The sequence below is a fragment of the Mus caroli genome, unplaced genomic scaffold (genome assembly GCF_978045245.1).
Source record: "Mus caroli unplaced genomic scaffold, Mus_caroli_1 scaffold_2, whole genome shotgun sequence".
In the NCBI taxonomy this organism is placed as follows: Eukaryota; Metazoa; Chordata; class Mammalia; order Rodentia; family Muridae; genus Mus; species Mus caroli.
The window spans coordinates 164,716,141-164,743,737 of record NW_028227257.1 but is presented as its reverse complement, the minus strand read 5'-3'; the positions used below and the strand labels follow the sequence as shown (position 1 = coordinate 164,743,737).

General features: G+C 37.4%; 1 protein-coding gene across 1 annotated transcript in view; it reads left to right on the top strand.

Moving 5' to 3' along the window:
• The window catches only part of Malrd1 (MAM and LDL receptor class A domain containing 1), a 745,053-nt gene that overhangs the window by 589,434 nt on the left and 128,022 nt on the right, over positions 1-27,597 (top strand). The window contains exons 32-33 of the mRNA XM_021156265.2: positions 4,211-4,412; positions 23,512-23,775. Of these exons, the coding sequence (XP_021011924.1) occupies positions 4,211-4,412; positions 23,512-23,775 (466 nt within the window). The remainder of the gene's footprint in view (positions 1-4,210; positions 4,413-23,511; positions 23,776-27,597) is intronic.

The following is a 27,597-nucleotide window of genomic DNA, read 5'->3' as shown; positions in this document are numbered from 1 at the left end:
AGTTGTAATAATAGGGTCACTGATTTTTCTCCTTGTAGATCTGGAACTTTTGCTTCAAGTATCTGATACTCTGTCATTAGGAACACATACATTAAGAATTAGTATGCCATTTAATAAACTTATATGATATAATTCTGTCTCAACTTACTAGCACCACAATATCAAAAATATTTAGAACAAAGGAATTGCAAGTGTAAAAAAATTCTTTCTAGTCTGTTTTTAATGAGATCAACTCATAAATTTTCCCTCAGTCTTCAATTAATCAGGTAATAATCAGACTGAGGGCAGTCCCCCAGACCTCATCACTTCCCAAAGGTTACAAATTTTAATAACATCACCTTGGGTTTTCAACAGTGTGCTTGTTTGTTTGTTTTGTTTCTTTGGGGTTTGTTATTGTTGTTGTTTGGTAGAGGAAGGACACAAAATTGAATGTCTGTAGCAATGACATCATTATCCTTGTTAATTCTCTTGTCTCTGAAATCAGTTTTACTCAATGTTGATATAACTTTCTACATTTCTTTCAATGGGTATTCTCCCTGTCATTGCATATCTCTCTTTATCCCATTAGTTTTCATCCATCTATCTCCTGATATCTAGCTGGGGTTGCTTTGAAGCAACACTTACTTGAATCTTAATTTTCCCTTGGCTCTGAAATTTTCAGTTGGTATATTTGAGTTTAAAGCAGGCATTGATACTTAAAGCAATAGCTATCATAGTCGCTGTTTACTTCACCCCTGCCCTTATGTTTCAGTTATGGCTTACTTCAGTGGTTTACTAGATTGAATCCTCTGCTCTCCATACCTGAGCTGGTCAGTGGCCCCTGCTACAGATGTAGTAGAGGACTGCCTTGTCCGGCCTCAGTGGGAAGGGATGTGCTTGGTCCTGTAGAGGACTGATTCCCCAGAGAAGGGGAATGCTGCAGGGGTAGATGGGAGTGGATGGATGGACAGGGGAACACTCTCTTAGATTGGAAGGGGAGGGAGTAGGGTGGCTCATGGAATGGGAACTGGGAAAGGGGACAACATTTGAAATGTAAATAAATAAAATAATTTAAAAAGGGAAGAAAGAAAACAAGAAACACTGCTCTCTTAGTCCATCAGTGGTTCTGCTTTTTAAACTATATTTAGTCTTTCTCATGAGTTGTCATTATGCACTTGTAACTAATGCAAGGTCAGTTGTGAATAATTCTGTATAGTTTCCTTGGTAATTCAAGTCCTTTAGAATAGAAGACTCTCAACTTCCCCTATCTTTACTTTGTAACAATCATTGATTTCTCACATCCAAAAGCTAAAGCACCAAGAATAGTCTCATTATTATTTACTTCAAATTAGCTGAAAGAATAGCTTAAGAGGCACAACAACAACAACAACAACAACAAAAAACAATTCAAGATTTAAAATTTGTTCCTAATGTAATATTCTTTACATCAATTTAATATTTTGGCTTGTACTATTTCACATTTGTCTGAAAAAACAAAAAGAAAACCTCCTGAATTTATTTGCAAGTTATGTCTACAGAGATTTTTTTCTAATATTTTAGCAAATAAAAAAAGATTTATTGGGCAGGAGAGATATCTCTGAAAGGGCTGGAGAGATGGAGAGATGGCTCAGGGGTTAAAAGTACTGTCTGCTCTTCCAGAAGTCTTGAATTCAATTCCCAGCAACATGGTGGTTCACAACCATCTGTAATGAGGTCTGGTGCCTCTCCTGGCTTGCATTAATGCAAGCAGAACACTATATATAATAAATAATTTTTTAAAAGGAAAGCTTTATTATGCTGATGAGTAATTTTCTTAATAAAGAATTTTAAGTAGAATTTTTTTCTTTTAGAATTTGAAAATACTTCATACTGTATGTCACAGCACACTTTGACTTGCATAGTCTCTGAAAAACAGGTCCGTTGTTCTCTTCTGCTTCCTCATCTTTAACTGAGGGATAGTTTCCCAATAAGGCTTCTACACACTTTTTCTCTTTGTCTCTTTCCTCCCATCTCTGAGTGCTAACGTCTAGGTATGATAAACACTTATGCTGCCCTCTTTTTACTGCATATTCTCAGGGATCTGGCATCTGTTATTTGCTCTCATTCATTAGAGAAGAACTTGTAGTCAGCACACCGACCTCAGGTAGCCTGCTGTACTATTACTGTTTTAACGGGTGGGGGTTGTTCTACATCATGTTTTGAAGTATTTACTTACTTATTTCATGTTCCTCAATTCTTCCTTCTATGTGTTTTGTCTATCAAATCCATCAAGGATGTAATTCATCCCTGTTATACTATTTATTTTTAATCCGTCTCTTTGTGTCATTATTGGAATTTTCATCTGATATAATACATCTATTCTTGATGGCTGATGCTGCTAAAATTCCTGAGGTTTGTTCCATTTCTTCAAACTATACTGTGTTTTGCCTTGTTATAAATCATGCAAGTGTACTGTTGCTGTTGACAGCTTGTTGTGTACAGTTCCACGACTGGTACATAGATAGCCCTTTAGTATAAGGTTTTATGACCAGAGATTACTCTGTTTAGTGCTTACTCTGGGTGGGTATGTGTTATCTTTGGGTTTCCAGAGAAATATCTTAAATAGCGCCTTTGTTCAGGCATAGCCTCCTGCTGTTACACAAAAATCCCATCTGTTTGTAGTTAACAGAGATTTTCTGTAAATCTCTAGGTTTATATTCAGTTTGTTTCTCATATTATTATTTTATTCTTATTGATGCACATGCCCATGTGGAGTGTGTGTGTGTATGTGTGTGTGTGTGTGTGTGTGTGTGTGCTTGCATGCGTACACATGTTATAAGCACATTTCTTCGACTTCATAGTGTGTTAGTCAAAGAACAAATTTTGGGAATCAGATATTCCTTACATTGTGCACTCCACAAAAGATGGAAGTCAGGCTTTCAAATAAGTGGTTTTGCCATTAACACAACTCCTAGTCTCAAATCTCAGGTTCTTGAAATTAAAGTTTAATGTCTGAAAGAGACTAGGTCCTAGGATGTGTCATTCATGACTGTTTCTCAGATTCTCAGGTTGTATCTTTGCTTCAGTTCTGTTCCCATACTTTGTTATCCTGTCTCTCTCCCTCCTCCTTGTTTTTCTTTGTGTCTCCCAGGACCCAGGATCTGGGAAGAATTGCTCATTTTTCTTTGTGAAGAGTGGGATGGTGATTCCCAAGCCCCTTGTGTGTTAGCCCTAACATGATGCTTTGCAGCTTTGTACATTTTAAATTGTTTGAGCTCTATTTCTGCAACTGCAGAGTTCAGATGGCAGTTAGCAGTCCTACCTTATATCCATATACCAGTTGAAGCTCAGCAAACATAAATTATTCACATCATTAAAATTAATAAAATTATTAAACTTTCATTAATATTGACAGCATCACTGTTAGTTTTATATTTTATTAACTTAGGTTAACCTCTATTAACCTCTTATTTCCAATAGAAATCTATATGTTTGCTATTCTTGGTGTTTTGCTTTTGTTAAATAAGATTTGAGTATCTTCTTAATTTAAACTATGTTAAGTGATGCACTTCTATGGATTAACTGAAACTCAGTCCTCTACTGTGACCTGTCCATGGATGATTAAAACACAGAACCACTGAGAACTGCTGGGGGCTAAGACAAGTCACACAGCCTTCTCACACATGCATCCCCTACACTTTTAATGAGATAAATATTTAATGACTAGGCAGAGGTTTTGATATCCTCAGATGGCCACTCAGGGAATCCAAGTCAGTGAAGATGCTTGCTTTCAACACTGCAGGATTATAAAGCCTCTGGAAGCTACATCAGAGGAGGCCAGAAAAAGCTAAGCAGTTTGCCTCTGCCTTTACCTATGCATCCTGAGTGAATGACTGTTGTTAAAGCAGCCCACTGCTCTGCAATATAAACGTACATACTCATACTTATATTGCCCTTTTAGAGATATCATTAAAATTTCTTTTTGTAAATAAGTACTATGTAGATGATCTGTCAAAAACCTTAATGTTAGCATTATAATGAAAATGCATTACATGTGGCAGTCCTTTTGCTCTTACCTTTAATGTGGAATATTGATATGATTAATCTGAGAAGATTTTTCTTTTGTTAAAGATTTATGTATATTACTCTGATCTCTTAAATGTCTTGAGTAATTCAAATCAATCTTGAGGACCCTCATAAATACCTCTAACACCCAACCATAAACAATCGTTTTCTCTGGTTATAATTTTAGGTATATCTTATTGAGGAATCAGGACTAAACATCCTGATGTGGTCCATGATCCGAAACAAAAACACTGGTTGGACCTATGCGCATGTACCTCTTTCTAGTAACAGTCCCTTCAAGGTTGCATTCGAGGCTGACTTGGGTGGAAAGGAGGACATCTTTATTGCTCTTGATGACATCACTTTCACACCAACGTGTGCATCTGGAGGTAAGTGATTCCTTTAGAAACTAGGAATAAACATGAGTTTTATACCAAAATATACAGTAATTGTGAGATTCAGGGGAATTGCATTTATTTCTCAATCAAGTCCTATTCTTAAGTGATGAATATATATGTGTGCATATATTGAGGTAGTTTCTCTGCCCATGAACTTTGCCATAAATTTTCATGTCTTTTGGGCAGCAAACTAACACCGCACTAAAGGCTAAGGAAACATGTTTCCACTGATAGCGCTTTACTGCATAACTTCCTATTCCATCTTTACCTGAACTGCCTAAAACCAAGGTACCTGTCGTTCTCCCAACTCCCTTTTCTACCCATGTTGTGTCAGTCTTTTCCTTCCTCTGGCTGCTTCCTTCTTCTTATTTCCCCAAACAATCTAGAATAGCCCCTGTATTTCAACAAGAAATTATAAACCCAGCCAGGAGCCCTTTTAACCAATACCTGAATCTCTTCTATTTATGATGTCTCCAGTTAAGTGGGGCTATCTGTTCTCTTGTAAATCTTCAATTCTTATTAGACAGGAGTCATGTCCTTTTATACAACGTGATCTTTGGCAATGATGATGCCTCTGTGCTTAAAAGCTTGTTGCACAAGCATGAAGACTGGAGGGACTGGATGGACCCATGCAAACACAAGGGGGCATAGTAATCTCCCTGCAATTCTAGTCTAGGAAGCAGAGGCAGGGAATCCTCAGATAAAAGCTGACAAGCAAAATTAGACATATTGGTGATGTTAAGGTTTGAGTTCTGTTATTGAGGAAGCAGGAGTTCTACCTCATTGTATAAGATAGAAAAGCAGTATAGTATGAGATTTAACATCAACCTCTGGTAGTTTTGACATCAACTACCTGGTAGTTTGTAGGTACACATGGGATGCCTCCCTCTACATCCTCACATACATACAAATATGCATACATATGCATACATTCACATGACATGTACATGAAAATACACAATAAAAATATCATGGTCTTAACCTTTGAGCTAACTCCTGAACAATTATACCTTCCCATTTAAACAACATAGGTAAAACATTAAAACTCCCTCAATCATAACTTCCATCAACATTGTTAAATGACTTTGCTTATATTTTATTAGTAGATATATTTTCAATTTTTAACTTTATATAGAAAGGAGTATTATTTAGCTTATAATTCTGGAAGTTCACATTTTGGACAGTTATAGCACAGACTCTAACTCATAGCGACGGCAGGGGTGCATGTTAAAGAAACCGATCACATCTTCAGCCTGGAGACAGAGGGGGGCTGTCAGTCTTGTTTCTAGTCATCACCTTCGAAGAATTGCCAATATAATAAACTGCCTAAGCCCTTCTGATAGCAACATTCTCAGTAATGAAAGGATTTTCCTTTAGATTCTACTCTTGAAAGTTCCGGTACAATCCCTGATACTGCCGTTTTGAGGAGTAAACTTTATCACATGGATTCCTTGGATACTCTCAATCATCTCAAAATCCCACAGTTCAACTAGTTGTAGTCTTTGTGGCTTGGTCAACTTTGTTAATTTACACTGAGGGTTAACTCCCTTCATTAAATAGTTTACAATGAATGAGCATTTATTATTATTATTATTTTATTTATTATTATTATTATTATTCAATCCTTCTTTACAGTACAGTCATTATCTGCCTCCCATCCCACCCTCTGACTGTTCTTCACCCCATACCTCCTTCCCATTCTCCAAGAGGATGTTTCCATCTCCCCACTCCCACTTCACCAGAACTCCCAACATCCCGGGACCTAAGTCTCTCCAGGGTTAGGTATATCTTCTCTCACTGGGGCTAGACCAGACAGTCATCTGCTGTATATGTGTCAGTGGCCTCATATCAGCTAATATATGCTATATGTTTGGTGGCTCAGAGTCTGAGAGATCTCAGGAGTCCAGGTCAGTTGAGACTTCTGGTCTTCCCATGGGGCCACCCTCCTCCTCAGCTTCTTCCAGCTTTCCCCAACTCAACCACAGGGGTTCCCTGGGTTCTATCCATTGCTTGGGTGTTGTGGGGCAGTGAGCTGTGCACTGACAGACTGGTCCCTGGTTGAGCACAGAACTTGTACCCCAGTGAACGGGTAGGTGGCTTCTCCCTATGAGGGACAGCAGGTGTTTGACCACGCCCCTTGAGTCCCTGGCTCCTGTTTCAGCTTTAGCCTCCCATAACCCCCTCCCCCCAGAGAGGTGTGTGGCTCAGTCATGTAGGAGCAGCACCAAGCCCTAACACATGCAAATACGGTTTCCAAAAAGCTCTCAGACAAAGCCAATGAGAAGTACCTGTTATCAAACCTTTACCTACCCCAAAAGTACCAGATTAAAGGTGTGTGAGAACTACTCCATTGTCCAGAACTTCTGTCCTAAGAGCTGTAACACTTGGGAAGAGGTCTGCCACACTCCTCACTGGCTAGTCAGGCTCTCATCAGCCCAACCCGACCTGACTCAGTGCTGGGCTGTGTGGAGTAACTGAGATGGCACTGTGGAGAGATAGGTGGAGCCAACTGCAGCAGCAGAGTGTTGGAAACAACTTCCCCTCCCTGCTTGCACCCTCTCCCCTCTGCTGGAGCTCTTACCAGGTCAGAGAACTCCATGGAAAGCCTCCTGTACGCAGGCCCACATCCGGTGACCAACATGGGGCAGAAACAGCTAAGGCATACCCTCAGCTGGGGACCCACACACACAGAGATCCAAATCGGAACTCCAGATTGCCCAAGACCATGAGTAACCTGACCTAGTTCAAAATACTAGCCCTTACTCTGATCTATCTCTCTCTGTCTCTGTCTCTCTCTCTCCCTGTCTCTCTCTCTCTCCCTATCTCTGTCTCTCTCTCTGTCTCTCTCTCTGTCTCTCTCTCTCTGTCTCTGTCTCTCTTTCTGTCTCTCTGTCTCTGTCTCTCTCTGTCTCTGTCTCTCTCTCTGTCTCTCTGTCTCTCTCTCTCTCTCTCTCTCTCTCTCTCTCTCTCTCTCTGTCTCTCTTCTTCTAGGTGTTCCTGGCCAGCTTCTTCACCCCCTCCTCCTTTTGACTCTTAGCTACAGTCTCCAAATCTCATTTTAGACTTAGCTTGCTCTACTTCTGGTGTAGCCTCTACTCTCTACCCACCCCAGCCCCCTCTGCCCGGAAGCAGGGCTCCTATGGAGCTACTTTTCAGATGGCAGTGCCTGCCCTGAGCTCTGCTTCCTTAGCCTGCCAGCCAACTGAGGCCCCTGAAGGCTAGATTGACCTTCTCACACTGGCCAAGGGGTTGCTGCAGCTTTGACTAGAAAGCCTCTCACTCCTTCTGTACCTGACTGCTATCTATGCTTATTCCTTTGAGCTTTTCTTCAAGATTGGCCTTTCATCTCCTTCTGCTTTCCAAGTAAAAACCAAATAGGGAAAACAGGAAGCTGTTTACTAGAGCACACAACCACCTCTTGGCAAAGCAGGCCCCTCCCCCCTCCTCCTAAGCCCGCCATAGAAAAACCGCACCTGAGGCCCTTCCATCAAAGATTTTCAGGCTTCATTTAAATGCTTGATCTTCCTAACAGGAACACCTGAAACAATGTTAGTGCTTTTCAAACCAAAATTTTCTTGCTTCTTTATTTAAATATTTATTTTCTACCTAGCATTTGTGCATGTCTAAAAAATTTCAACTTGTTTAAGATTTCGATTAAGGTTCAAAAGTCATCTAATCTACTTCCACAGGTCAAATCAACTATGCTGAGTACCATTATTCAATTTTTAATTAACAACCACTTTCCTTTTTACAAACTGTTACTGCCTATCCTGGATGCATAATTAACATATTTTCTTCCTCAGCCATCCAAAGCAGACTTAAAAGATGTCTTCCAGGACTAAATTACTCAAACACCCTTGCTTTTCTAGGATCATGACAGCAGACAGTGATGTGGTCCCAAGCAGACCATTGCAGGCTTAAAGCTTGCTATCCACTCCATGCAGACATCTCCTTCCTGGGGTTCTGCTCTGCTGTTGTAATTACCCTACAGGTTTATCCCGACAAAAGAAAAGGATAGTGCCTGCTGCTATAGATCCAGCCGAGAAAGTGCCATCTCCTGAGAAGTGCAGACAACAAAGCTGCCTTCCTCCAGACACCTCGTCCGACTGAAGACTCCCAAGATACACACTGAGACCAAGAGACATACACTGATCCCCACAGAGAACTTGGGAACTTCCAGCTACAGTTGAACTCTCTTGCCAAAGTCAAATGGCTACTGAACTTAGAGGAAGTTATATGATAGTAAGGAAAACACGATGTCTATCTAGATTAACCAAATGCTGTTTAAAACTGATGGAGACCCAGCAGATTAATCTACATGGGACAGAAGGCCTGTTTGCCATGCTCCCAGACACTAGGCTCCTGACAGGAGGACCCAGATCCATAAATTCTGTGGCCATCAGTCATGTAAGCTGTCTGGACTCCACTCCCACAGTTACCTGGCAACAGTCAGGTGTGCTCCTCCCCACAGTTACCTGGCAACAGCCAGGTAGGCCCACCCACTATGAAAGGTGCTGTTTGCCTCCTCCTTCCTCTCTTCCTCTCTTGTTTCTCCTACTTTTGCTTCCTGCTTGCCCCCTCTCTCCATGTGGTCATGACAGGGCCTCTACTTCTGTACTCTTCTCCCTCTGCCTTTCTTCAATAAATGCCTTAAAACCATAGACTGCCTCTTCTTATAGGGATCCACTATGCTGAAGCAATGGAGCAGGTCTCCCTCTAAAGAGCCACACCTCCAGCTGGAGGCTTCTCTGTATTCCCAGACATGGCTTCCACCAACCCAAACTGCAGTCAAGCAAGCCCAGGATTTTCCTCCCCATAGTATCCTGCTGGAGCTCTCTCCTCTCTGTCTGTTTCCCTTTGGCCCTGGGCTAGAGTCCACCCGGGGGCCCACCTCTGTTTTCAGTTCTTCTGTGGTATCCAGCAGCTTCTGCAGTGCCCAAGAGTGAGAACCTCCTGATTTCAGCCTCTGTATGGGCCGAGTCCCCCCGAACTGGCTCCTGGCAGGTCCATGGGGACCTCAGACTGTGCCTTCCCCACCCTCAGAAGCAGGGTCCTGTGGGCCTATGCCTGTCAGGCAGAGCTTGTGGAATAGGCACAGTCAAACTTCTCTCCATGAGTGTCTGTCTCCATGAGTGGCCCTAGCCCTGTGGCAGGCCAGGTGCAGGACCCCATTTTTAACAACATCTGACCTTGTGTCAGGAACCTAGTGTCTGGGACTTCCATCTCTTGTAGATTAATCTGTTCAGTCTCCAGGGTTTCAACCTGGCTCAACCAAAAGCCAGACTGCCTTGCAAGGTCCCACAGGGTGTTAGTATCTGCATCTGACTCTTTCAAGCTGCTTGTTGGGCCTATTTGAATTTTTTAACAACAGAATACACATTACTATTTAGTTCCATGATCTGTCACAGTGGCTGTATCTTTTTTTCAAAATTAGATGTATAACAATGTGATTGTCAAAAAATGCTCCTGAGCATGCAGATTAGGACCACAGAAAGTGTTTGCCTACTACAATAGCTGAGTACTTTAGGGCATATGGCCCCCTGTTCCCAGGGCCTGCATCTCTGAAGCAGTCTTTGAGTTAGTCTTTTTTGTGTCTGGCTTTTTGCATTCTACAGATGTTCTTGTAGCATTTGTGTAAGAAACAGAACTGTTCTATAAGAAATGCTTTCAATTTTCTTATTTTCATTTCCAAATGTGAATTCTTTTTTCTTATCATTCTTTTTCCAAAGATCTCTTGTCATTCAAAAGTAAATGTATAACCCTGATTATTTCCTTTCTCAATATTTTCTAGCACCTATAACATCTACATGTTCTCTGGCATCTTACTCGTAAAGTAAAGAGCTAAGAATGACTGGAAGATGCATGAGTTTGTGCTTGTGCATATGTGTATGTATATATGTATGTATATACATATATGTGTATATATATATATATATATATATATATATATATATACATATGTGTTCATGTGTGTGTGGCTTACACTGATTTTGGTATCTTCAGGAATTTAAGGAGCTTATATAATTCATATCTTGATCTTAATGAAGAAACTAGGAGATTCAGCCTGAAAACTTCTATTATCCAGAAATAACAGAAAATATTATTCAATAGTTCCCCTAAATAAAAGTATTTATTGGAATAGTGTATGAACACCCTGATTATTCTGATGGACTGATGATTCTTTGTAAATATATTATGGAATGTACATACTATTGAGACCCTTATAAACAACTAATACCAGTGCTTCGATGCTTTGGATGTCTTCTCTGTCACCTTATGCATTACTGTGTTCCTCTCCAATCCCATTCATATACCCAATTCCATAGTGTTGTGGCGTAGAGATTCATTGTTGATTTTGTTTGATAGCTTAGAAAGTAAGAAAATGATCTAGCAATTCTGAAGGACCAGTTGTCAAATCTGTTAGGGATGTGCGAGAGATTCTCTAGGATTACCTGGTAAATCTAAAACAGCTTCATTTGAAGAGCTGTGGAGAAGACATGGACAAAATAAATCACATTTGAAATAAACATAAATGTAATATACATTGTAATACTAGCATTATAGGTTAAAGGCTTTAAAGTAAAGTTGTTCTTTTAGTGCTGTTACAAATATCCTTTCATGTGATTTTGGTACTATTATAAAAATTTTAGTGAGATATTTAATGGATGGCTTATCTATTGCAAACTAAATTGTGGAAGAAAATATTCATAATATGTTGGTGAATGTGAAGGACATAACCAATAAAGACACAAGAAATGGGAGGCTATTTTGCTTTTAGTAATTATAGAAAGTGACAAAGAAAATATGAAACTATATTAATAAACTGCAGATACTATCGGTGGTGTCTGAAAGAGTACACAAAATAATATATGACTCTGATAAAAAGAAGTATGAATAATACTTTTTTTGCTGTTTTTTTTTATAGTGTATCGACTTGAACAATGTTATTTCTAGTTGAGGAAAAATTTATATAAAAAGGAAGGTATATGTTAGAAGATCATTGCTTTATTTATTTTTATTACAATGTGTGTGTGTGTGTATGTGTGTGTGTGTGTGTGTATGTGTGTGTGTGTGTATGTGTGTGTGTGTGTGTGTGTATGTGTGTGTGTGTGTGTGTGTGTGTTGCTAAGGATTACACCCAGGACCTTGTATATAGTAGACAAGGGATTTTTGCTTGTTTGTCTATTTTGTTTTTAAATCTCTGATCTCTATTGCAAGCTTTACATCATTGTTTTAATCTTTCACCAAATGAAATTATTTACTGGACCTGTATTTCAAGAGGCTGTGGCATAAATGGAGTTACTTTCATTATTTTGAGTCATGCTTTCTAGTTGTTAGTTCAAACAATAACAATCCAGCTTTCTGAAACTTTGCAAAATATAAAGTATGATTCTTCCCCAGCTCTTTTCTCTCCAGGGAAAAGTTAGATATATTAAGCCATGTGGATGATCTATTCTTTTATTTTCAGTGATTTGGTTCTTTTATCACCATGTGGCAGAAATACTTATGGTATATAAGAATAGGTCATCGTGAGTGAGTAGGTCTTGTTCAGTAGCATTCCTCCGGTTGTGTTAAAATTTCAGAAAGGAGCCAACAAACTCAGACAGAACTTTAAGTCTTTCAAGAAGAGAACAGGAATTTTAAATACCCGAGAAACATTTACTAAAACAACTCAGCAGCAGCTGGTATTGAGTAAATAAAATTTTCTTCCTACCAGGGCCAGTGGTGCATGCCTGTTACATTTAACATCAACAGATAGCATAAAGAAACAAAGAGGAATACAAAACAGAGGGAAAGGGGAAAAGAAGTAACGGAAGAGAGACAGAAAAGGCAAGAAAGGAAAAGTGTCTACCTGATTCAGTTCAGTTCTCCTGAGTATAGGAAGAGTGTTTTTGAAACATTTAAAAAGTGACAATTTTTAGTAAATTCCTTTTGAAATTAAATTTTATTGACTAGAAATCCTGAGATTAGGACATAGGTTTCCACTGAAATATAGATATAAAATGCAAATATCCTCATAATATGGGGCCTTTGCAATGAGTGTTTGCTATATGAAGTGGAAGATAGAAATTTCCATAGTTTCTTCCAATATTGATTAAATGCTCAACACTCCCAAAGTGGCAAAAATAATATTTAACTTTTCTGAAGTCTAGACTGCTTGCTTTGTCGACCATATCCAAGTTGGCACAGTCTGGACAAAAGTCAGATAAGGTGTGACATTAACCTAGATAATTTTCTGCTGACATGTAACAAACCCTCCAGATTCTGAATCAATCATAGAATATGGTTTCTTTATAAGAGTTTCCTGCACTGGGGCGTGGTTTCTGTTTTTCTTTTCCCTCCTTTAAAAAAAAGGAAGATCTGATTTTTTTTTTCTCAGTGATGAAGAGACATTTTACGAAGTTGTAAGGATGCCAATGTTTCCAAATTAGTGGGAGAAGTTGTATGGTATTAAACAGTGGGTTATCACATGCTATGAACAGTGGGTAATCTCAACCCACTTATGATATATATATATATATATATATATATATATATATATATATATTTGTGACTAGACAGATGAGCAGGCAGACATCAAGTTAAATACAAGTTAAGCACAAGTTTCTCCACAGGAGTTCACTATTCTGCTGGGTTGAAGAATGTCTTCCTACAAGCGCTGTTTAGCCTCAATTGTCAGTGTGACATAGCCCGGGATACTCTAAGTAAAAAAGGCTTAATTGCATAGTATGATGTCATATACCTGTAGTCAGAACATATGAGAACCAATGCCAGAAGATTGTAACTTCGAGGCCTGCTCGGACTCCTCTGTGACACCCTGTCAAAAACAAAATCAATAAAAATCCATAGATCTTTATTTTCCAATAACTACAGAGGCCAGGCATTTGAGTTCAAGGCCTTCTTAAAGGCAAGCTCCCTTTGAAGATACCACTGAAGCGATTGTATAGATCTACAGCATGTCTATAAAGGACAGTCTGGATTACTAATTGATGTTCCATGGCACAGTTGACTTTCCCAACGTACCGTCTCTCAGGAAGTGGTCCTAGGTTGTAGAAGAAACCAAGCCAGTGAAGCAGAATGTAGTGTTTCTCCATAGGTTCTGCCTCAGGTTCCTGCCTTGACTTACAGTTCTGACTTCTCTCAATGAGGAGTCGTGCCCTGGAAGGAAGTTAATAAGCCCTCCCCACCCAGTTGGTTTTGCTTAGTGTTTTGTTTTGTTTTTGTGTTTTGTTTGTTTTTCATTACAGCAAACTCAGACTAAAACTGGAACACCTCAATTCCATGTCCTTCTCAGAACCTCAGATTGCAACTTTATTTAGAATTGAGGGTTTTGCAGATAAAATGAACCTTTGTGTATTATCAAACTGGAGTAGAAGAGACCCTTTAAACTAATGTGGCCCATGTCCTTATAAGAAATATCACACTGAAACAGACATATAATTCCATATGCTGCAATAAGCAGAGCTTGAAAATAATCCATGTGCTATAAATTACCTGGATACTTAGCAAAACAAGTATCTAAGAAAAAGGAACAGACCAGCTTCTTCTATGGAGCCTTCAAAGGTAATCTACCTCTAACAAGGCCTTGAACTCAATCACCTGCCTTCTATAACTATTGTAAAATAAACATCAATGGATTTTTGTTGATTTTGTTTTTGACAGAGTTTTACATGGAGCCTTAGAGGGCCTAGAATTCAAGATCTTTCTTCCCAAGCCTCTCAAATATTCTAATTAGAGATCTGTGCCATCATACTACGCAATATCTGTTATTTAAGTTATGCAAATGTTGATACTTTGGTATACCACATTACGAATCCACTACAACTAGCTTCCATTGAGGCACATGTTAAAATCAAGTAGTAGGTTCAAATCTTCAGTGCACCAATTACTGCCCATTTGGCTTGATTTTTCTCATCTGTGGAAGGAACACAGTCAGGACTTAACACTGTCTTTCCTGAACATTTGCCAACTATTTCATTTGGCAAATGAAAAATGTATTCTTAGCCAGGGAATAATTTTCATGTGACTCTACATATCTAGTCATCCACTGATTGATATCTTGGTCAGAATATGCTATCTGATGTTCTGTCTACTAAATAAACACTGTAGGCATCAAGCTTTGCTGATGGCTTCCAAAAGCTTAGAAAGATCTTTTTGGTGACTAACATGGACACTTTATTTTTATCTAGCTTGTTTTTATTAATGGAAAGAATATAGACCTTCAGATACCTAAGACAGATTCAAAAGAAAAAAAAAATATTAGCCAAGGGTATCCCTTTTATCTTGACTTACTAAATATAAATGGTCAGTAACTAGCAAGGTATCAACAAGATAAGAAAATTAGGAAGAATTCAGGATGATGGGAAGCTAAGAAATCTTGTGGTGTTGCTCTGTTTGGTCTTAGTTTTATATTATCACTGCTGAAAAAATCACTTTCTTCCTAGCCCTGAATGGAAGGCACATTCTTGTTTCCTGTCTATGGTCCTATATATCAAGCCCAAGGAATAATTCCAGCTCAATTGTAAGATAAACATTTAAGTTATTTAAAGGCAAAGGTCAGTTAGATTCATTCAGTTTTATTATTATTAATCATCAGGAAGTCAGTAAATAAGCTGTATAAATAGACAAGTATACCGAATGAGAAGAAAAATGAAAAGTGCCAGCAACACCTGAACGTACATGCAACCTCCCTCACCACCTCCCAGAACACTTCCTTTGGCTCTGCTCTCGCTACCTTTCTTAGAAAGAGCAGGGACAGGATGTATAAAATGTCCCATTCTATGTCTGTGTCTACTGAGTTACAGAAAGAGATGACTCTACTCAAAATTTTATGACCTGAATCTAAATTACAATTGTGGCTCTCAATACCTGTAATTTGGGGACAATCATTACATATCTTTAGTCTATGGTTTAGAATTCTGTAAATTAAACAACTAGTTTGTAAATAACTTGCAACTCTTGTCATTCTATGCATATGAATAGAGACACAGAAGAAGGCCACAAAGAATGGCATCAGAAGATGGGGTTCAGAGAAGATGGGTAAAGGAAATGTCATTGCAATTTGATAAAGGAAATTTCTCATTACCTGAAAACTTATAATTTTTGTCTGTCTTTACTCAATCAATATTGTACCAAATCTACTACTTTCTGCCCTGCATGTAAGTTGGATGGCAGGTATTAATAGAATAATGTCTCTCAATGACTGTGGTTAAACATAAAAAATTTATAAAATTCATCCCAAAATTCAGATTTTCACACATTCATGTGTGTAAGGCATGCAGAAAGGGACATGCAGTCAGTGCCATGGCAATGGAAGCAGGGGCAGCATTGTCACATAGAGATGACATGATTCGTCCCTGGGTCTGAGAGCTGGGTCTAAGGATGATTCTAGCTGCCAAGGGATGCACCTGGTGCTAACAAAAGCAGTCAAGTATATAAATTAATATAATATACACTAGACAAAAAATACTGAAAGATTCCCAGCCAACTACTAAATTAGTTTCTTACGCTTTAACAGAAAGCTTCTGTTATCTCTGTGTCCATATAAAAATGATCCCTTCAAAGTAGAATTCTTGTTTTTCTAATACTTCCCCATGTGCTCCAATCTTCATAACCTTAGTCCTGTTGAATGTAAGAACTCCATGCCCTTTATCTCATCTTATGAAAATCCTTCCTTGATATCAACGGCAAAGCCAAATCTTGCTTCTTCAATACATATCCTTAATTGTCTCCACAGGGACCTGCACTCCATTTTAGAATATCCATCTTTAAGTTTGAAATTCCCTTCTGTGTTACTGTGCAGTTTAAAACATTCATTGTTTGTTGTTTGGCATGTTAGTCTTGCTGTTTTTAAATACTCCTCTTGTCACTAACCCATTTTTTTTCAATATAAACTATAACAAGTGAACTTTGCTTTAAGATTGATTGGAAACCATATAAAGTTCAAGTCAGTAAAGAGAACATGTATATGGTAGCAATTTTAGACAAAATTATTTAAAGCCATTTGAATGCTTTGAATTTTATAAGTTTGCATCAGTTGTGACTCATAAATGGGCCTCATTTTAAACTGAATGGTGACGAATGCACAATATGCTCAGAGAAAAGGCTTTCCTATTGCTCCTAACTCACTTATTGAATTATGGCAGATTATTAGACTTTAAATCTATTGGGGGTGGGGTCATACACTCCTCCTGTCTGTTAGATGACATTTTCTACTTTTCAGATGGATTTCTTAGATTTGAAGATAAGAAAACAAGAACCAACAACTTTCATCAGAAGTGAGAGTCATGCAGGTTCAAGGGGCCACACCTCCATCCTTTGCTCATCTTCTTTTGGGAACGCCTCCTGCCATGGAACATTACTTGTTCTTGCTTTCCTGCTGAGCATCAGGAAGGAAAATAATTCAGTCAAATAAGGGAAAGAAATCCAAATGACAACCATGGAAAAGCCAACCCCATCATAAGCTGCAGTCTGTCACCTGAATGTGATAAAGATCTCAGACTAGGCCTGAACTCAAAATGCAAAACACACAGAAATCTCTCTGCCTTCCCCTTAAAGATGAATGTTTTAAAATGACCAATATATGGGAGACTGACTGAAAGGCATTCATTATGAAAGAACTTAAACTTTTAATTTTCACATTAAAATGTATTCCAATGTAAAAAAATAAAAATAAAAATAAAATGACCAATGTTATCCACCATATAAACATCTATTTTTGAAGGAAATACACACACACACATACATACATACATACATGATAGATGCAAGAACATATGTAATGCCTATACTAATATATATCTCAAAGCCTAGTATAGCAATTTATCATATGGAAATAATAATGAATTATTATAAACCTTTTCACTCCACAAAACTACTATAGAACCTTTCTTACTTCTGTGTTCATTTTGACACACTCAGCCTCCTGAATCTTAACAGGCCAGTAATGTCTACGAGATTGAAAGGGCTTTCACAACCAGCAAGAATCTTGTCTAGTATACTCTCATAGATGGATATTGTATATTTTCATTATGATTTTTCTCATTTTCTAGAACTCTTGCCTCGGGTCTGGCTTGCATTCAGAGATTACAAAGCAAAGGTTTGTTGATTAAGAAGCCACATTAGACCATAACACCACAACACTGAAAAGTCATTGTTCTGTGGGCAAATTTCTCTTCTGAAAGAAAAGCAAATGACCTTAACAGATGGCTAAGTCCAAAATACAGAATGCCCTTTTTTGCAGTGTAAGACAATTTTACTCAGAAAAGATGAGTTTCTGTAGAGATAGTTGAAAATGGAAAAGTAAAATTTCGTGGCTCAACTAAAAATGACTATGTGAATCTATATATTTTTTTGTTATTATAAACTTGCTCAAACCAAAAAAGTGTGAGATGGAAGAATTGACTAAATTTGACCATAAAGATGTTCAAAGAATTGACAAAAAAGCAGCTCTGTCTTTTATGCCATATAGAGAGATTCAGCAAACTTTACCTGTGTTTCTTCATGTATGCTATTGCTGGTGTATTTCATGTATGTAACTGTTATTTCATGTGTGCTATAGCATCTGATTCAGTGTTGTTCCGGAAGTCTGGGCTTGCATGTCCTGTAGCTTACATCTCTCTGCTGAGCCACCTCTTTGACTAACAATATTCTTGAGAATATGTGTAAATTAATAGAATGAGATAATTCTACCCATATTAATGAATCACTTCTGTTTCTTTTGAGAAAGCAAAAGTTAGCATGACAATAGTGAGATTATTAAATAGTTATGCAGTTATATTTCATTCTCCAAAATCTACTTTAAAGTATTCATTCATTTATCTCCTTAATCATTGTTTATTTGTCTTTTTATTTATTATCTCTTTAATTATTCATTTAACTTTTAACTTAGATAGCTGTATCTGGGAAATGCTCTGGTCACTGGTAGTAGTGATATCACAGTCATCAGATTTGTATATTTTGTTTTGGTTTGTTGTACTTGATATTTTTAAATCTGCCATGAAATGTATTACTTTTTATTATTTCTTTATTTTTTAAAAATCATATTAGTAGAATGTTAGTGGTAGAATAGCCACTACACCAGATATACCCTATAGAAGGCATTTGACTCCTAAGAGGGGCTCTCAAAGTACAAATGAAATTGCATACTATTTCTAACATCACATATTACTTCCTATGCCTACATTCTTTCTAGTTGTGTTTGTGGGATATGTTAGGAGGTGGGTTTTCCTTAGCATTCTCAAGGAATTAGCTTCACATATGTTTCAGATTAGTTTGGGTTTCTGAAGACTGAATAATTCTTATGTATATTGTCATCTTAGAAGAAAATCCTCTATGTTGGTGGTAAATGCCTATGTTAAAAACACAAATGGTTGGAGATGGTACTTTTAATGGATTCTCTTTCTTTAACACTTGTTTTCTTTTTTGTCTTCCATCTGTGTATGTGTCAGGACAAAGACAGGGTTCTGAAAATAGGTCACCTAAGCCTCCTCCACAGCCTGAAGTCTCCTTGCTTATGAGACTCATCACCCAATGCCACATTCTTCACTATAAACTGTCCCCACTAGATAACTTTACAGTTTCATGTACAGATGTGCACATGCACAAATGTACATTCACTACTGCTTATATCATACATATATCAGTGCATTTAAGGTTATATAGATGTGTGCTTCTATAAGCTTTCTCCAGTCTTTATGTAGGCTTTATCCTTGTCTTGGCATGACTAGTCACTATGCAAATGTTTTCATGTTATTTGGTACCTGTTCTCAGATCATTTTCAGATTCCATGTTGGATCTAACCTATGGAAACTTCACAGTTTTCTTCATTTCTCCATTTCTCTCCATCTTTTTATTCCTCACTAAGATACAAGCTAAACACCAGACAAAGAAACCACTGGCCAATATGTCCTACTCATTGTCAGCAGTTTATGTCAGTCTCCTATTGTCTACAGGGAAAATAAAAGACAAATTCTGTCTTGCCAGTAATATGTAAGCGGTTACATTTATGAAACAAAATAACAACCAGACTACCTTCTTTAGGCTTTTTATAAGAGATGAGTACTAGCCGGGCGTGGTGGCGCACGCCTTTAATCCCAGCACTCGGGAGGCAGAGGCAGGCGGATTTCTGAGTTCGAGGCCAGCCTGGTCTACAAAGTGAGTGCCAGGACAGCCAGGACTACACAGAGAAACCCTGCCTCGAAAAACCAAAAAAAAAAAAAAAAAAAAAAAAAAAAAGAGATGAGTACTTTGAAAATTATGTTATTATTTGTATTAAGTATGAAAGAATGTCTTGGAAATATTAACATGCATCCAAAAAATCCAAAGTTACCACAAGTCAAGAGATTTTATGAATTACGATTAAAATTATATTGTCACATAAATTCATACAATATTTTACTGTTGGTAGCATAGTAGTCCCAAGATAATAACCAATTTATACCCAATTTCTTGGATGTTTCAATAAGCATCTCTCACAACTAAGTCACTATTATGGTCATATTTACAAATACATTAAGTTTTGACATTTAGGACTGAAGCTTCTTATGAATAGTTTCCTTTCAACTCAATCAATGTTGCTTTCTCTAAGCATATTTATCGTATAGATAAAGACACATTTGATTATCTTTAGACATCATGAGATACTAACAAATGTCTATGAAACTTATGAGAATGTCCCTCTGAGTGTCATTATGAAATAATTTTGCTGTGAAGAATATGTTTCTACTGTCATCTAGAAGATATAAGTGACCAGTGAAGCAGCATTCTAAGTAGAATCCTTAGCATTTATATGGAACAAATGTTAGGTAGCATATTGTGTTAATAAAGCTTTCCTATTATATCTATATCTTCTTTGTTCATTATTATTAAAGTATATCAAGTCAATGGTTATACTCAATTAGGCAATCTATAATTAGTATTTAAGGCATTGAATTATTATTCATCAGTACAAAATATATTGAATTCATCCACTCAGTTCTACTTGGGTAAAGAGATGCCACTATTTTGTCAAAGAAAGGGAAATCATTTTCTCCCTCCAACTTGGAATTTCCAAATTCTATGTAAAATTAGAGCTCTAATTGAGCAAAAATGCTGTCCAGATTCTAATTGCTGTAGAGAGCAATTGAAGTTTCCTGACGATTCAATATATTTCTAAGAGATTTTATTTTGTTTCAGAATACCTATTCTTAACACTAGCTCATAGAGTAGGGAACTGGTCTACAGCAGCATTTCTGAACCCAGCTGATGTTGAAGCACAAGACAGCTGACAGTCATGTGCTTGCTATGCTTTGCAACAAAGATAAGGGCTCCTTAGAGACAGTTTCCAGATCATATTTGACAACTTCCACCTTTGCTTTCCACTGCCAAGAACATACTTGATAGGGACACAAATAAAAAAGAATAACTTAATTTGATACATCCATGAACCAACTCTGACACACAAAGCATAAAATCAACTGCAACCTAAAGATAAGATTATTGTATAACAATTGCTGCTTTCAAATCACTTGAAATTCATGGTCCTCATTTTGAGAAATATCATAGCTTATAACCTATGGGTTTTATGGTTTAATTCTCTTGCCCCTCCCTGCCTTCAGGACCATATGATATATTTGAAGTATCATAGCTTCAGAACACCCTTGATTCACATAATGAAAAAAATAATGTAAAAGTGAATCAACATTTCTCAGTTTCTCTTACAGTCTCTCTCTGTATAACCCTCTGTCTTTCTGTCTCTGTCTCTCTCACACACATTCACAAACATTTCAAAGTATGTCTCACTTTGTATTACTCTCTTTAAACTTTTCTATTTTATCTATATTCCATGGAGTACTAATGGATACTGTCAACACAAAATATGCTGTTTCCCTAACATAAGCCAAAGCTTTCACTGTAAGAGCATAACATACTCTCTTGTGAAATAGCTCTCTAATATAATGTCTATTCAAGAAAACTCATTATAGTTACAATTGATGTGACATGGTTTCTCTTCTGCTTGCACTGTCCTTGGACCTCAATGCCATTAGTTTAATTAACTGACTAAGCAAGATTTTTGGACCTAGTGAGACAAGAAACAAGGTTGTAGATGTGCATTTACATTTACTAAAGTATCACCTGTTTCTAATGATGTTTATCTACTTTCTCAGAATACTTGCAGAGATTCAGAACATAAAGATTTCAAGAGGGAATTGTTAGATTTGAGCAACTGGATGAATATAGGCTTTTTATTGATAACTGTACACACAAATACACACATAAAGCTAAACAACACTATTGGCACTTACACTGACATCAGTATATATAGAATATTTTTGTAGGATGCATACTCATACATATAAGATTTACGTAGACTAGAAGTTGAAGTATTAGAGCAAAAGCAAATAGAATGCCTAAAGATTTTCTATCCTCCTCATGTATAATTTTGGTTTTCTCAGTTATGAGGTTCATTTGTTATAACAAATGAGATTAGGCTATATTGGCACCTCATTGCCACCCAAAGTTCATACTTTAAATTAGGGTTCACTCCAGCATTGACCTTGGAGTTGATAATTCAGTGTATTTTGACAAATGAACATTATTGCATGAGTATTTTTACTGCTGAAGAAGCCCCACTATTCTGTCTCTCCCTTCCTTCTTAATCGACCAACCTCCAGTGCTCCTGGAACTCACTGTTTTACAGTCCCACCTTCCCCAAATGCCATGCAGTTGAAGCCAGGCACTTTACAGCTTCATGAAATTATCTTCTTTCATTTGCAATAGGAATGTAAGTTAGTACATAGGCTTTTCAGTTGGCGAAAAGGGAACAGTTAGGGATATTACTGTGAAATTAGAATTTGTAATTCAATTGTATGACTCTATCATCACATTCCATAATCAATCCATTAAAAATTTAATTTTAGAAAAAAATTTCTAATTGTCAAATGTTCTTAAAATATGTGCTCAAAAATATATTTAGGTCTAAACTATTTCTTACAGAAATTTTACTTTCATTTGAATGCTGATAAAAATCATATATATATATAGTAGAGATACTTTGTACTAAAATGCTGAATTTATATTAGGATAAAACAAGAGATAACAGAGAAGCATTTCTAACTCAGAGCCTACCTAGACTCCCATGAGAAATGAAATTTAATGTTCTTCCTGGATCAAAAGTATTTCAGTGGAAATGTTGAGAAGGAATTCAGAGGAGGTTCAATTTTAAACAAGAAAAGTGTTGGTAGTTGGCTATACTTTAGATCAGGGTCCCCAGGAGACCAACTCTAGAGGCATATTCCTGCTAAGAAAGTTCATTGGAGAAATCTCCCAGGAAACTCCACACAGAAGCAAAAGAACAAATACTGATTGTCAGAAGAATTGATTGGGGTCCAGATGAGTTGAAGTTTGACAGGTGACTTCTGACAATGCTGTGGTGAGCTCTTAAGATACTCTAGCCCTTGAAGACATCTGTCACAGTTCAGGAGTGGGGCTTTGCAAAAACTATCCCTTTCTACCTTACATGCCCTTTGATATTGGTATGGCACATCATCAACACGCTTTAATTCTTTTATTACATTTATTCTTTGTGTGTCTGTATGCACATACACATGCATATATATATATATGTATATGTATATATATATGCATATATATATGTATATGTATATATATATGTATATATATATATGTATATATATATATATATATATATATACACACACACATACACATATACATACATACACACACATGTATGGATATGCCTCAGTGAACATGTGGAGATAAAACACAACTTGATTTAATTATTTCAAACTCAATTCATCAGGCTTGAAAGCAAGTACCCACATCTGCTTAGATGTGGGCTTAGTACCCACATCTTGCTAGCCCCCCCCAAAAAATGCCCCTTTTAAGGAATATAGCTTCTGAGATTAGATAAGGCATATTCTTTTATCACATTCATATGTTGTATTCATTTAATAGCTCATAATTTTAAATTAATTATTTAAAATTTGTACTGTTTTATAAATATATAACAGTAAATATTCCCTGGGCTGATTCAATCCAGACACAAACATAGCATCAATATGGCTTACCTTGCTGTCTTCTTCAGGACCAGCCTTACCACAGCCACCACTTTGTGAAGAAGGCCAGTTTGCTTGTATCTATGCACTCCAGTGTGTCTCTGCTTCAGAGAAGTGTGATGGGCAAGAAGATTGTATAGATGGATCTGATGAAATGAATTGCTCTCTTGGACCCTCTCCTCAACCATGCAGTGATACAGAATTCCAGTGCTTTGAAAGCCAGTGTATCCCATCTCTCCTGCTATGTGATGGAGTGGCTGATTGCCACTTTAATGAAGATGAATCCAGCTGTGGTGAGTTATTTTCACTAACTCAGTGTCCAGAAGGAAATTATGTTCAGAAATGATAGTGTTTGACAGGCTAAGTTGAGTTTCCTACAATTTCTCCATAGCTGTACTGTCACTACCAGTATGTTTTTAGCTTATGTTGCTAAACAAATCTTGTGGCTCTTGCTTTCCATGTCTAGAAGAGCTCCATCTATGGTTACACTAACTTCTGTTATCCTTCTCTTATTTTCCTGTCCATTTATGTCTATGTCATTTTTTTATATTTCTTATCTTTTAAACACATTTGTGGAAATGTTTTGAAGTAGTATATTCATAATTTATTTCTATTATTAATGTTAAGAAAATTGCCCAAGTCCAGGACTATAGACAAATGATTAGTAATGAACACGCACATGGCATAGGACTGAAAAATTACATTAGCAGATATCCTGTTGCCTTAGGGCTTTACAGCTTTGAATAGACACCATGGCCAAGGCAACTCTCTTATAAGGACAACATTTAATAGGGGCTGGCTTACAGTTCAGTTTCAGTCCAGTATCATCAAGGCAAGAGCATGGCAACATCCAGGCAGGCATGGTACAGGCAGAACTGAGAGTTCTACATCTCATAGGATGGCTGCTAGCAGAATACTGGCTTCTAGGCAGCCAGGGATAAAGGTCTTAAAGCCCACGATCACAATGACACAACTAGTCCAACAAGGCTACACCTCCTAATAGTGCCACTCCCTGTGTCAAGTATATCCAAACTATCACCCATGTCATTAACAGTTCATTTTTTTCTTATGAGCCCTCAAATGGCTCTTACTGTTAGTTGTACCCCTGTATTCCCTTTCTTACACCCCCATTACCCTCGACCCTCTCCACTTTGCCCTCCAGCTTTAGCATCCTCAGTCTCTCTATAACTCTATATCCTGTTTTCCTTCCTTGGGATATTGTCCTTCTCCTTAACCCCTCACTCTGTAATTGCCTCCATGATTTCTCCATCTGCTTGCAAAGGAAAAATTAGTTTTCTCTAATGGAGTCTCACTGGGTATGTTAACTATGCTTAAGGGTATATCCCAAGACCAGCTAAAATCAAATGAACTCAATGATATTTGCAGAATTTTTGTCTCATAATGCTTTGTCTGGGCTTTAAAAAATTTTTTATCTTGTTCTTTTTTTTTCTGTTATATCATGGTTTCCTATTTTGTGTTTCTGTACTCTTTGTTTTCTGTGTGTGAATGTGTAGGGGTATATGTGGTTGTGTGTGTTTCTTGTGACTATTTTGTGTTATTTTTTTAAATTCTGATTTGTTTGCCTGTTTGTTTTCTAACGTAAGAGAGAACAAAGTCAGAGAGTTGTCTAGATAAGGAGATGGAAAATCTGGGATGAGTTGGGAGGAGGAGAAATCATGATTAGAATATATTGTATGAAAAATATTTTCAATAAGAAGGAGCTCATGTTCTGTTAAATACTAAGAATACAGAATACATTGAAATCCCAAGTAAAAGATTTTAGTGCTGCCAATATAATTTCCTTATCCATTTAACAATGTCAATATTAACCAACCTATACTAGCAGAAGAATTTGTACAAGTGCATATAACCCCCAAACCTTGCCCTCAGCACATGCCATCTTGGTATGTATAGTCTATTTTGGATAGAAAGGGGAAAAATGTTGAGAAGTAATTGCTTATACTTAAAGATTACCTAATCACAGTGGAACTCAAAAGCCACTAACATCATATTTATGTATATGCTTATTTCATTTTGATTATATATATATATATATATTTGAATTCCATAAAGCATAACAGAGAACATAGTTTTCACACTACAAAAAGTCATTTAGAGATAGAACTCTATGAAAGAATCAAGGAATGAAGTTTTCAGGGATTAGTAATCAGCTATGCATCCAGAAATACAATTATTGGGAATGAGTGAAATAAATGAAACGGTGGGAGACAGCCTCTGCAAATGAAAGACTTTAGTCTCACATCAGTGAAGCTGTTTCTCGCCTTAGACATGAGGATTGTTCTGCTCTCTTTCTTTTCTTCCTCTTCTCTCTGTGATAAAGTAAAAACAAACAAAACCAAAACATGTCAGGTCTTGGTCTTATAATATTTTGTTACTGGTGAAAGGGAGATGATTCTGGATAAACCTTTCCAGCTTATTTGTTGCTGTTCACATCAGAGATCTAATGTAATTTGGCTGACAGAAATAATATTATGTTCAGTATGGTCATCTGATGTTTGACTTTAAAGCAGAATGCTATTTAAAGAGAAGCTTAGAAAAGTACCAAGTCCTTGTGGTTTCAGTTATTCATTGGAAACTAAGCTTCGAACAGTTAGTTACTGGATACTCTCTTCCTGAAGGGAGTCCACATGAAGACTGGGTGAGGGATAAAATGCTACAACAAACAGCACAAAATAGAAGTGTTTAAGGAACACAGTTCATCAAATATTTCAAGACATCATGTAAAATTACAATGTCATTGTATAAAATGTAATTCTTTAATTTCTTCACAGACCAATTTGCACCCTTGTTGACGCTACATCTTATACTACAGCATCATGCTGGCTGGTTTTATGGTAACTTGTCACAAGCTAATGTCATCTGGGAGGAGGGAACTTTAGGAAAAATGCTTCCATAAGATCCAACTGTAGGGCATTTCTTCTTTCTTTTCTTTATTAATTTCTTTATTTATTCACTTCACATTCTGATCACAGCCTCCCCTCCTCAGCCCCAATCCTCACATGATCGTCCCCCTCTTTCCCTGTCCCTTCCTCCTCTGAGAAGGGAAGACCACACACAAGTACCAACCTGCTCTGGCATATCAACTATGCACATCCTTTCCAAGTGAGGTCAGACAAAGCAGCCTAGCTACATGAAAGGAATCCATAAGGAGGCAAAAGAGTCAGAGACAGACCCCACTCTGATTGTTAGAGGATGCAGAAGGAAACCAAGCTGCACATCTGCTACATATGTGTAGCCGACCTAGGTCCAGCCCATGCTTGCTCTTTGGTTGGTGTTTCAGTCTCTGTGAGACCCCATTGGCCCAGGTTAGTGCATTTTCTTAACTAGTGTTTGATGGGAAGGCTACATCCTTTTGTCCTGGGGGAGAAAAAAAAAAGACTGAAAAAAAACATGATGAGACAGTCAATAAGCAGCAATCCTCCACGGCCTCTGCATCAGTTCCTGCCTCTGGTTTCCTTCTCCATTTGAGTTCCTGTCCTGACTTCTTTTAATAATGAACAGAAATACAGAAATGTAAGGCAAATAAACCCTTTCCTGCCCAGCTTGCTTTTGGGGAGTGATGTTCTGTCATAACAATAGAAGTCCTAACTAACTAAGATATCATAATGGTACTTTTTGTGTCATTTATAAAATTTCTGATGCACGCACATAAATCTGAGATTCAGCTTCAAGTTTCTTCTCCGGGCCCTCAATGGGCTATTTTGAAGACTTTTGTTTTCTATAATGGAGACTAGTATGGAAATAATTGTAAAATTTATGTGACAGGTGACAAAAATTATGATGATTTATGGTACTATTAGGTGAGGAGGCAAATAGAGAAACTCAGAATGACTGAAGTTCTCTATTTGAGCATTTGGGAAGCTCATGTGCTGTGGTGACAGCTGTGAAACTATGGGACACAGGAAGTCCTTTTGGGAGATCATGACATCATTTTGGATGTGGTGTCCAGGAAACCTGTGGCATAGCCACATGGAAATGAATGTTCAGAGTTTGTTTGAAAATGTATACACAGATCGAAAGAAAAACACAGGAGCATAGAAGGATTCATGCCATCAGCATGTAATAAGTGATGCTGCAGGTATGGTTGAGATAAA